At 37.9% G+C, this 12,505-nt stretch overlaps 1 protein-coding gene across 2 annotated transcripts in view; it reads right to left on the reverse strand.

The window, feature by feature from the left end:
- CFTR (CF transmembrane conductance regulator) overlaps window positions 1-11,196 on the reverse strand; it is a 159,221-nt gene extending 148,025 nt beyond the window's left edge. For both annotated transcript variants that reach the window (XM_019743194.2, XM_019743195.2), the window contains exon 1: window positions 11,015-11,196. In XM_019743194.2, the coding sequence (XP_019598753.2) occupies window positions 11,015-11,067 (53 nt within the window). In that variant the 5' untranslated portion in view covers window positions 11,068-11,196. The remainder of the gene's footprint in view (window positions 1-11,014) is intronic.
- Between the last annotated feature and the right edge of the window lie 1,309 nt (window positions 11,197-12,505).

Here is a 12,505-nt window from a genome sequence, read left to right on the forward strand (position 1 = left end):
ACAAGATTGTGGTTGCCCTCTCCCAGAGATTCTGATTTAGTAGGTATGCAGTGGGATCTAGGAATCTGCATATTTAACGTGATATGTAATTATTATTAAATTAAGATATATATAATAAAATGATTTAATTAGTAAGTTATTTTAATTCAGACACCTATATTCTAATATTTTTGTAGAGCAAGTGGTTGGTAGACCACAAATTGAGACACACATCTCTAAAGCTTAGAATATTGCTAATTATGAAGTAAGAGCTCCTAATTGCAAGAGTATCAGTATTTATCTAAAGAATAGTTAGATTTCTCTTTCAACAGAATTGCTAAACTTTGATCAAATTTTCATTAACAGCAGATTTGTTGGCTCATTGTTTTTTAATAATAACTTCACGTGTCTACTCATCCCAGAATCTGACTCTGCTCTGCAGTAAGAGTGGCTGGAGTGACAGAGAATTGTGTCTCTACCCTTGGCAGTAGCAAAACAATTGAGTCAGCAAAACACTGGATGATTTCAAAAAAGCTGTCAAGTTACCACGTTGACATCTCAATGGACCCAAAGACTGCATTCCAGGATTGAATCCAATATACATTTCTAAATGTAATGATCTTGCTTACATTTCATAGAACATATTTTTTAATTTTTAAATGTACTTTTTTAAATACGTGAAATAATTTTTGCCATCAAGGAATTACATTGTTGACTTTGGAAAAGTTTATTTTATTATGTGAGATGACTTACTCACTTGATTTTGTAAACTGAGGGGAAGCAGAGTTTGCCACTCCAAAATATGCCTCTATGGCATATTGATTATTTTAAGCTTGCTAATTTTAAAAAAACAAAAGTCTCAGGAAAAATTTTTGACTTTCTCATGTACTGCCTAAAAGAATTTAGATACGGGGTGGCCAGTTGACTCAGTTGGTTAGAGCGCAGTGCTCATAACACCAAGGTCGCTGGTTTGATTCCCACATAGGCCATTGAGCTGTGCCCTCCACAACTAGATTGAAAAACAACTCGACTTGGAGCTGATGGGTCCTGGAAAAACACACTGCTCCCCAATATTCCCAAATAAAAATAATAATAATAATAAAAAGAATTTAGAGACCGCATCTGCTCCAGGAAGGGAGCTATCATCATAGATAACTATATTTTAATATAAGCTAGTGTGTGATAGGGAGAAACCCAGCAAGGTCCATTTGATCTAAGACCCCTCTGTGTCCCATTTTCATTGATGGCCCAGCGACATTTGTTTACCAAACATTTGCTTTTGTATCTCCACGTGAATTGCCCCCCTGCCCTTTGAAGTCTCAAACCACAACAGCCCCCTTCTCCTTAACTCAAGATGGCATATCAGCTCAATTACCCAATATGTCCTAGGGTCTCACATTGTTACAGAACCCCCATATGTTCACATGTATTAATTTTGGTTATTTAATCTGGCTCATGTTAATTTGATCATTAGTGAGACCAGAAGAATGTCTAAGGGTGAGAGGAAAATTCTTTTTTCACCCCCATGAAATCAATAAAAAATTTAGGTTCCCTTTATTAAATGAAGTAAGAGGGAAAAACACTGTAGCTTTGCTCTCCTAAGAGAAAAATTGCATCATTAAAAATATTGACATGAAAATTCCATTAAAGAAGAATAATTAGAATATATAATAAGTTTTGATATGTGTTCTAAGTGTTCAAACTGTTATATCCCTAGAACATATCAGGGACTCAATATTTACACTAAATAAATGCATGCATGAGTAAATGAATAAAAATTACATTTCTGTTTCAATGTTATTACTTTTCATTAATGAACTCATTTTATAGTGGTTGTCTTTCTAGCTAATAAAATTTTACTGCATAAAAACAGCTCTGATATTACTGGGATGGCTACCTCTGAGCTTTAATTTCATCAGTTTTATAAACTCTCAATACGATGAATAAAATTTTTTTAATTTCACCGTAGTTGAGTTGTAGTCTCTGAATTAATTGATTTATGTAAATACCTAATGTCAACTGTATTAAGGATTTGGTCCAAGTAAGTTCCACAATCAAATTAATCTATGGGACATTTATTTGCTTTGTGCATTTCTGTTCATAGTGTATATATACAAGCTACACATTGACATTTATAGATAGACTAGACTCACCCTATTAGGTACCAGGTAAAAGGGGGTAGAAAACAGGCTAATGTGAATTTTTAGAAGCCAACCCTGACTTTGAGTTGAAAAGTAGAAGTTCTTTTGGTAATAAGTAGTTGGTCAGTCTACTTATTACTTGATTGAAAAAATGTATGCCGAGGTCCAGAATAAAAACATATTAAAAATTCCTTTTTTAAAAAACACTAAATTTTGTACCTATATTTAGGAATAAATTTTGGAAATAATCATTTTAATAATCTGGCTTAAAATTAAATTGTCAGGTAACCTGAATATTTACATGAAGTTTGAATGGAAAAAATATTTCAGGGGAGAAAGGCTGTCTATAGCAAAGTTGGTTATCATTGATCTCAAGAAAAATAAGCTGGAATTTTCCTAGAAAGTCCCAAGAACTACACAAGAAAGCAAACAAAAAACAAAAAATAGTTTTTCGTATTTTATGTTATACTTTAGAACACATGGTAAATCAACTAATATACTTATTCAAAATTAGGCATTTTATTTTTAGGATAGCAAATGGAAAGATTTTTAAATTCCATACTTGTAAGTAAAATTTTACATTTCCATGAAAAATTAAATTTTAGAAGCATACTCACCAAATGAATTAGTCAAGTTTTATTCAATTCAACATGTATGTTTTAAGGCCCTACTATGCACCAGGCACTCTGACAGGTGGTGGATACCAAAAAATGGATAAGTTAGAGCATTTGCCTTGAAAGATACATCAAAAACTTCATATGCAAAAAAGCAGTCAAGAAGAAATGGTCAATAGATTCCGATAAGTCAAAAAATATTCTGAGAAAAATAAAATTCTGAGAAATTTAATAGCTGTTAAGCTACTACAGTATTTTCTTCATCTTCTGAAAAATCCATGTGCATGTGTGTGTTTTGCTTCCTTTAAAAATTACTCAGTCACTGAACACAATAAAGTTAATTATATATGAGCCTTGAAAAGTTTTTCTAGATATTATTTTAAACTAAGAATTTTATAGCTGTGTATTTTAAAGATTATCACAATACAATTTTATTAAAGAGCATATTTTGTGATGTGTGAAAATTACATGAAATTCATATTTTAGCGCCCATAAATAAGTTTTATTGGAACAAAACCATGCCCGTTTGTTTGCATATTGTCTATGGCTCCTTTCCAACATGGAGAGACCAGGTGGCCTATAACATTGAAAATATTTACTATCTGACCTCTTACAGAAACAGTTTACTAACCCCCGATCTAAACTCTTAGGGTTGAAAAAGGGGATTTTGGTTGAAAAATTAAAGCTTTGTTGTTGTTGCTTTGCTTTCCAGAGTTCATACAGATGTTTAAAATAAAGAAAATGTGCAAACAGAGCTTCCTGTACAGTTTCCCCAGTCTGCTCCCTCTAGAGCCGGGATCATTAATCCCAGCCGGCAGGGACTTCATTTTCTTGTTGCTCATAACCAACACTGGGGTCCAAGGTCTGGGCCTACAATCTCCTCCAAATACAGCTGTCAGCACCGCTAAGGTTATGCCTATTAAGCTTAATTTCACATCCTGGTCTGACTGGTACCAGGTGAAATTCTTGGACCCCTTTCTGAAGTTAAGAACTTCACGAGGCATTTGGGGATGGGTGTGAAGTTGGGTAGAAGGGTCGGCACCTCTGTAGGCAGTGCTATAGAATGAAAGTTTTCTGTGTTTTAATCGACTCAGTGTTCACAGAAGACAATATACATAATGTTTTTCAACACAAAAAAAAATTATTTCATGACAGTAGGTGTGCTCTTATTTACTCCGTCACTGCAGACAAAATCTGAAGCCCCATACCTACTTCCTGAACATCTATGATCCTAGAAATCAGCTGTGTAAAAACCACAGTTTAAAGGAGTGAAGTCATAGTGGGGTGGGGCACTTCAGAAATCAGTTGGTGGGTTTGGAGGGGAGGGTAGAAAGAGGGTTCTAAGTAGAATTTCTAAGTAGAATTTAACCAGTGCTATTCCTAAATACAGCTGCTTGTTCCAGATACACTCTCAGGTCACTCTGTACCACAATTAAGCCAAACCAGTACGCACTTTAAATTCTTCCCTAGATGCACCCTGGACTTGACTGAACAGTATGAGGGAAGTACTTACAATTGTGACTGTCACCTCACATTTTAATATCTCTTACTTAAGCCTAAGCTCTAGATTGCTTTCATATATTTTTTCAAATAACCATATTATGTGCCTTTGAGCCACACGTATGATTTCCTTTTTTATTTTAAAGAGAAGCAGAGGGTCTGCATAGGCCTTTTACCCCCACTGCAAGCCTTCTCCAAATGATATCCTCACTCGGAAAGCTTCACCACATCCAACCTGGTGCCAAGCAAGCAGAAGTAGACATTGTCCTTGATTCCTCTCTGTCCTTCACCTTCCATATCTAATCAATTGCCAAACCTGTCGATTTTACCTCCTCAATGTCTTTCAAATCCGTCTTTGTTTCTATCACCACTGCCATTCTTTCATTCATTTCACCATTTCTCTTGCAAAACTGCAACAGCTTTGAACTGGTTCTGTCACTCCCTTGCTGGAAATCCATGGCTTTTCACTTCCAGTATGATAAAGCCCGAACAAAGCTCATGAAACCCCTTATGACCTGGCCCTTGCTAGAGTTTCAGACCAATCTCCCCCAAATCTCAGTCACACATCTTACATTCTAGCCACAGAGAACGTCTCGGAAATCGTTACTGGTGTCGAGCTCACGATTACTGCCAGTCCTCACACAGTGCGCTGTTTCTGTCTTTAAATTTTTCCTAACCGAGCCCCACCTTCTTTGTCTAGATAATCTCCTTTTGGTGTCCATTCCAGTCATTTCTCCAGCAAGCCTTACTTAACCAGCCTTAAATTGGATGAGATTTCCTGTGCAGTGTTCCTATAGGCCCTTGAGACTCTGGGTTTCAGAGAATGCATTCCATGAAGGCAGCACCAATTTTTTTTCTTGCCCACTTCAACCTTCTTAATGGCTCGCATGGAATACAGAAGGTGGTAAATAAATGAACTTGGGCATACTCCAAGCTGCCCCGAATCATGACCTACAAAGGAAGTACTGCTCTGACTCAGCTCCTCGAAGCAGCTTCTGGGAGAATTCCCTGATTACATCAGAGTAAAACCCAGTTTCAGAGCTGAGAATCCTAACAATAAGGGCTTAGCAGAAATCTTCAAACCATGTCTTGACTCCATGAGCAAGGAATTGGTAAGCAGGCTTTCCCCCTACGAGGAAGGCCTAGCTATGAAGGGACAGAAAATAAAACTGATGGAATAATTGCTCTAAGTATTTAAAATCTGTCCACAGTCCCGCTTTCTGTGAGTCCTTTAAATCAGAAAAATGCTGCATTACAAGACTGTGAATATCACCAGTCTATATGATAACCTCTAGGGGTGATCACCATGGAATTACCATCACCACAAAGAAGTGTGCATTGAACCATTATCTGCAGGGGTCTTGACATGGTCAGAACACTAAACAAATCACAGAAGGCCCTGACACCCGCGGCTTTACAGTTTGAACAGTCACTGATGTTCACAGACAGTAATTGACCAATGGAGCTATACAGAGAAGCTAACACGACAAGCCTGGCAACCTGGATACAGCTGTGAAAATAAATCTTGCAGAGCTCTGTAAGAATATACTCACTCTCTACATCAAGCAAGCTAATTGAATTTTGACAGGTTTCTTGCTAAAAGAAGCCTCAGCTCTTTGCTGACACAAAGCTCCATAGTAAAGCCACTTTGTAAGGCTAATTTCACTCTCAAACAACCACAAGGTAAATTCTTAGGTGCTGCGGAGAGGAAGCACGTGGAAGAGTGATGTTTTGCTCTGTGATAATAACTTCACCTTCAGGCAGGGTACCCAGACAACCAGACCTCAGTCCTAATCTCTTTTCCCCTCTGGACATCATTGCATTGCAGGAACTGGTGCCAGGGAAGTGCCCTCCACAGATGTGTCAGGAAACAGTGGAATCAAAATTGCTGCTGAGTCAGAGGTGTTTTTAAATTTTGACAAACAACATTCAGCAGCATGCTAAGTGGCTAACACCCTTCCCTGGTGGTTTTGCAATCCTATACTTACCCTGTAGCTCTATCACACTGAAATTACAGGTTCCTGTGAAATGACACTAACAATAATAATACATTTAGATTGGTGCCATTTAAGGGCCTTTTAAACAACTTCCAACATTTATGCATTGAATATTATCACACCAAGTCCTACCTTCTCCCTACACAAAAATGGAAAACTGGAAAACCATGATTTGCCTAGTGTATCAATTGGCTCTGAGGGATATTTTGATTGCCAAATCAAACATAAAATATTGATGAAGCAATTAAGAAAAACAGACTCTGCTTCTCTCTTTAGCAAGAAATTGAATTTTAAAGCTATGCCATATGCCATTTGTTATAAGTATATAGGAATACTCTTAGAGAGTCAACTAATAATTGAACTAGCTTATAAAAGCTATTGGAATACACTTCAAAATCAAGGAGGCACTTTTTTAACTAGCATAATTAACTAAAAGAAAATTATATACATACATATTTTATATTTCAAAATATATGTATACAATTACAATTTTAGTCTTATCATACAAAGGAAGTACTTTTGCAAGTAGAACTGCTAGAGTCAAATCAATCAAAATTGACATATCTGAAGTTGAAAAATCTGCTCTGTATCGTAGTAAAACATGACCAGCAAAAGGCGGATGGATAGAAAGGGAGATTAAGGAACTAGTATAGGGAGGCAACTGTCCAAGATAGAAGGGCCCTTGTCCCAAAGGTGGTCTCCTCCAATTCGTACAGAAGACAAAACCAAAAGCATGCATGGAAACTCTAAGCTGCCCTTATGGAATTTTCTCATTGACTAAATAGACTCATGGTATTCGGGCAGCCTTGGCAGCTGTACATCTCACTAAGAACTGTGCATCTCATAGTGGCCTTTTGTTTTATGCATCTATTTCTTTTGATTAGGATAGTCTAAGCCTTGTCTGAGAGAAAATCCTGTGTATTGGTTAGAACAGGACTAGACCTTTATTTGATTGGCCAACTGGTCTATCTTGGTGACATTTCTATGAATACCCTCAACAAACAGGGAAAAATGTTTATGACTCTCATAATTTTAGATTTCCTCATTCCTTGCAAATATGCAAATGAAATGCAAATATAAATCACTGTGATGAATTTGGCATAATTTATATAACCAAGTAAGTGTAGTCCTCTTCAAAATTGTCATCTTTATGGGTATTTCATTATATACTTATTACAATTATGTTCCTGTGGCTCAAAGCATTTAATGCTTCTCTTAATTAGGAAATGTCTTTAAAAGTTGCAGTACATTTTTTTGAATGATAATACCTAAACTTAAGTAGCATTTGGCTGTTAACAAAGCAATTATGATAAAAAAATCTTTATACTTTCAGGGTGCATTTAATTTTGAGATATAGTCAAATGTCATTTACAAGCAAGTCCAAGTGACCAGTCTTGGGTAATATGACTTTTAATCTAAAGCAAGCTATTATAAAATAATGGCTAGAAAGTAATGAACTACTATATACTTATGAGAAGGAATGTATATACTGTTTTTAAAGGTAATCCATAACAAGAATCCAAAAATACTTTGATCAAAAACAGAATATTTAGAATAAGAGTTTGGTTTTCATTGGTAGCTATTTTGGCCTACCACACCCATTCTGATGTATAAATTCTAGCATATTTGTTTAAAAATCTCTCATTATTTTGTGTCTAATAATTTACAAAAGTATATTAAATTACCTTATTAACCTGAGATTTACAATATGCTATTCTTAGCTGAATTTCCACCTTAGAGCCTAACATCATTTACTCTTTATTCTTACTTGAGACTTATCTGTGGAATTTTTCGGGGGCCCTATATCCAGTCTTGTACGAAATCTGTGGCATTGTATACTTGGATTTTGTGGGGCTCTAACAATTCCTCAAATATAGATCTAGACTTTTGGTAGGGATACCATGGTGAAAACTCAAGCTGTGTCATCTGACACATGGTTTGATACACAATCTGACAACTAAACAGTATATGGGAAATTCAGGACATGAGAGGAGAGACTGAAAACAAGCTGAATAACTACCTTAAGTGTTATCAGAAAATGTAAATTTGGAAAATTGCTCAAAAATGAAAACCGATCTCTGCGGGTAAATATTTGTAAATCAATCCCATTGGTATATGAATCATAAATTCTCTGCAAATATATCACCTCTAGTTAAAAACATCTTCCTATTTTATAAAAGGTTTAAGTTAATGTACTTGTTTTCTATGTACTTGTTTTCTAATGTACTTTTCCATAAACCACTGGAATTTTTGTGTGAAATTCTCTTTTAGATTATGTTTATAAATGTATATATTAGCACTGTGACACTTGCGACATCCTTCAAATTTTGTACTTGACATGAAACTTATGTAAAATTAAGAAAGTACTTAAATTTCCTCAAAATTTTATTAGCTTTTCCAACAACAAAACCTTAACAATGAAAGAGATATTTAATATAACCTATAACCCAGATCATAACAGCTATACTCTTTTATGATTCTGAAACTGAAGGGACCATATTCAGAAAGTTAAATTCTAAGTCACTTAACAACATATGATATAGGTATGGGACTTCTTTCTTGTATATCTGGAAAGGCCATGTTAGAGGAAATTTTACCTAAGTTACGTTCTCATCCAGGCCCATTCATTGAATATGCAGACTAATAGTCACAAAATTATATTCAACAAAGATGAATTGAGTACATTACATAAACAAAGCACATGGTATTGTAAAGCATGTACAAAATATGATAATTGATGGTGACGATGATGATGATGATATAATAGCAGCAGCTAACATTTATGAGCTAAACACTTCACATGCATATTTTCTCAACAGATTAACCCCAATGACATAGGTCCTACTAGTCTCCAAGTTTTAAAGGTCAAGTCACACAAACAGAGATGTTAAGGGACTTGCCTCAGGTCACACAGCCACTAAGTAGCAGATCTGGGATTTGAATCAAAACAATGTGAATCCAAAGCATAACACCATTGACCACTAAAGCACAAAATAAATTTCATACCCTTTCAGAATTACAACCCGGAAGAAAGTTTATAATTATTGGTACTTTAGGTGGCTGTCAGTTCCTATAAATAGTAGGAACTTAACTTTTTAAAATACACCTATTCTTAGAGCAATTTATTACGAAATAGTTTGGAGAACAGGAATAAGTATGCTCTTAACAAACTTAGTAGCCATTATGATACATTTTTTTAAATATCTAAATCAACCTGAGAGCATTTTTAAACTACACTAAAAGTTATAATGTGATCTGTTGGGGGGAAAAAAACTGATAAATCAACAATGATTTCATTTAAATAAACAATGAGCTAAGTTAAAGTTCCTCAGTACTGAGAAGTAGCCATGGATATTCATTTGTCTAAAGACTGCATTTTTAGATGGATTGTTTGAGGAACTTTAGGTTCCTCAAAGTGCTCTACAAAAAAGTCTACAATGAATGCCAACAAGCATTCTGATTTTGTAAGTAGTAGGAAAATACATCAACAGATCTTCCAAGTTTTATAGATGGAGTAACAAAAGGTGCTGAAAACATCAACAAGAGGTAATTCCAAAGAGTAAAGTCCTTCTCTGCCATCCACAGGGAGGAGCTCTCCCTCAGTGAGCAATGGTCTCTCCTTAGTACCTGAGTTCCAGGCTTACTGCACATGCAGGGAACAACAACACATTGAAAGACCTGAAAGCTCAGTGCCTTCACACACACACACACACACACACACACACACACACACACACACACGAGCGTATTTATAAGATATTTGGCTTTTCTGATACCTAAGTATGTTGATTCATTGGATAATTATGAGTCAAGTAATTGCCCATGAGAGAGCTGTACCTATTCATTCATACAAGTATAACAGGAACAAAGCAGATAGAGTACCCAAAGAACACTTCAAATATGAAATGCTGCATTTAATTACACTTTGCCTAAGATTAGGAACTTAGACTCTATTTTTAAAACTCTCATTAGATGAAGTGTGCAAGCTTTTATGCTCATCACATGCAAAATAGCATAAGTACAATATATTCAATGTCAGTTAGATGTAACTTCAGTATCTAGTCCCATGGCTTCACATGTCCATGGTAATTCTGAGGCCCCTTTTAAAATTTACAGCTTGTGGAACTGGCTTGTTTTTTTGTTTGTTTTTTTTTTTAAAGATAGGTATTGCAAGGAATTTGCTTTCATTCTTAAAAGAAAGAATCATGGAATTACAGCAAATACTTGTTAGACTTAGTATCGTAACAATAAAAACTTAATTTAAGCACATAGTACCCACTTCACCTTTCTCCCCTAAAAAAGTTCAAAAGTTCAAAACTCAACAAATGTTTTCTGAGCACCTACTACAAGCAGGCATGGCACTGGCAGTATGTATGCCAAGAAGATATCTAAGTTTCCAAGGCATGAAGGGGAGAAAATAAAGGACTAAACTTAAGCATTTTTATTAGCAAGTTTATAATTCATATATTTCTTAGAAAAATCTAAGAAAACAATTGCACAATAGCACATTTGGGTCTTGAGAGCATGACTTTCAGTTGTGGTTAAGACTTCAATGTTAAGTCAAGGCTCTCTATTCAAACAATTAATTGGCTTCAGTTTATTCTTTCATCCCTTCTTAATGTTTTCGATTTTATTCCACAAAATCCGTGTTCACTTCCATAACAATGAATGCTAGCGCATCTTTTTAAAAACTATCCCTCTTTCCCCAAAACCCAGTTCACACACAGGCCCTCCTCTTTCTTGGGCACGTGTCCTTCCAAAGCTCAGATGGACACCCTCTCACCTGAAAAAAAGTTTGGAGATGACGCTGGCCTTTTCCAGAGGCGACCTCTGCATGGTCTCTGGGGACGCCGGGGTCCCTGCCGGGGCAGGCTACGCTGGAGCTCCTAATGCTAAACGCCCCACTCTCTCGGTGCCTGCCGCTTGCCCCTTTTTCTTTGACCTGCTGTGATGTCACTTGCTCGAATCCCCCCACAACCCCTATCTCACACACCTCCCCTTTCCTCTAGCTCTTTTCCCCGCCTCCACTGCCCAGGTTAAAAGCCGGGCACTGCCTGGTCCGGCCCCACATTTGCACCAGCGGCTTTCTCCACCCCCCTGCACACCCCCGCCCGCACCCCGACCGCTCCTTCCTCCTCGCCTCCCACCCGTCCTCGCTGCCCCGCGCCTCCCTCTGGGCTCCTACCTCCCCGCCTTTCTCCCTCGCGCGCGCTCCTTCCAGCTCCGCGTCTTTACCTTCAGCCCAGAACGCAGGTGGGGGAACAGTCGCGGCCGCTCTCCAGGTCCAGCCACCGACGCTCGGGACAGCGGGAGCCCCCGCAGGAGCAGAACCGTCCCCCTCCCCCAGCCCCATCCTCCAGGACCCTCCTACGCGGGACGCGGGCTCGCCGCCGCCAGCTTCCCCGTGCGTTCCTCCTCCGCCCTTTTTCCGAGATCCTAGCCGGATTCCTGTTACGTTTGCAAGGTGCATTTTGAAAGAGGAACGAAAATCTGTCTCTCCTGTATCAAAATGCAGCCTTAGAGAGCCGGCAAGTTCCGCGGCAGTGCCTGCTGTGCTCACCTGAGCGCTTCCTTTGCGTGTCAGGGAGAGTGAGTGAAGCTTTGTTAGTTTCAGTCTTAGGTGCGCTGCTTGTGTGGCAAAGACCCCTCAGGTGACGTACTTATGGGGGGAGGGGAAGTCCCACTAGCAGGTAAGAGGAGTGATCCCTTTGTCCATTACCCACCCAACCCAGGATTTGTCCATTGTCCTAAGTTTTTCAGTCGGGCTTGCGTTTTTAAGTAAAGCTATTGTGTGTGTGTTAGCGACTACGGTGACATGTGGACAGTGTGTAAACTGACACGCCCTCCTATAGATTTCCTAGTCTCGGTCGGTAAAACATCTTGACTAATAGCTGAAAAGAATGCGAACAGTCTTGGAAGCGAAGGTAGCGTGTTAGCTCTGACCTGACTCAAACGCCATCTTCACCTAACTCTCCAAAGGCATCTCCGCGTTCCCAGGTGCGGGCGCCTCAGCTTCCCCCCGGTTTTGCTGCGGAGACTGTGTGCCTGGCTAATGGTTTTTAAAGAGCCAAGCCTTAAATTCCTGAATCTTCTTGTGTAAAAAGCAAGGACACACTGAGTTTAAATTGAAAAGTTCAAATGACAGTTAAGAAGTTTGGTCTGATTACTTTATTGCTTCTACATCTAAGGCAAGAGTATTTGCTTGTGAGTTACCTTATTGTTAACCCGCGGTTGCCCAAATACAGTGTAAATAAAAGTGCGTTTCATAATAATA

The sequence above is a fragment of the Rhinolophus sinicus genome, linkage group LG11, assembly GCF_036562045.2.
Source record: "Rhinolophus sinicus isolate RSC01 linkage group LG11, ASM3656204v1, whole genome shotgun sequence".
In the NCBI taxonomy this organism is placed as follows: domain Eukaryota; kingdom Metazoa; phylum Chordata; class Mammalia; order Chiroptera; family Rhinolophidae; genus Rhinolophus; species Rhinolophus sinicus.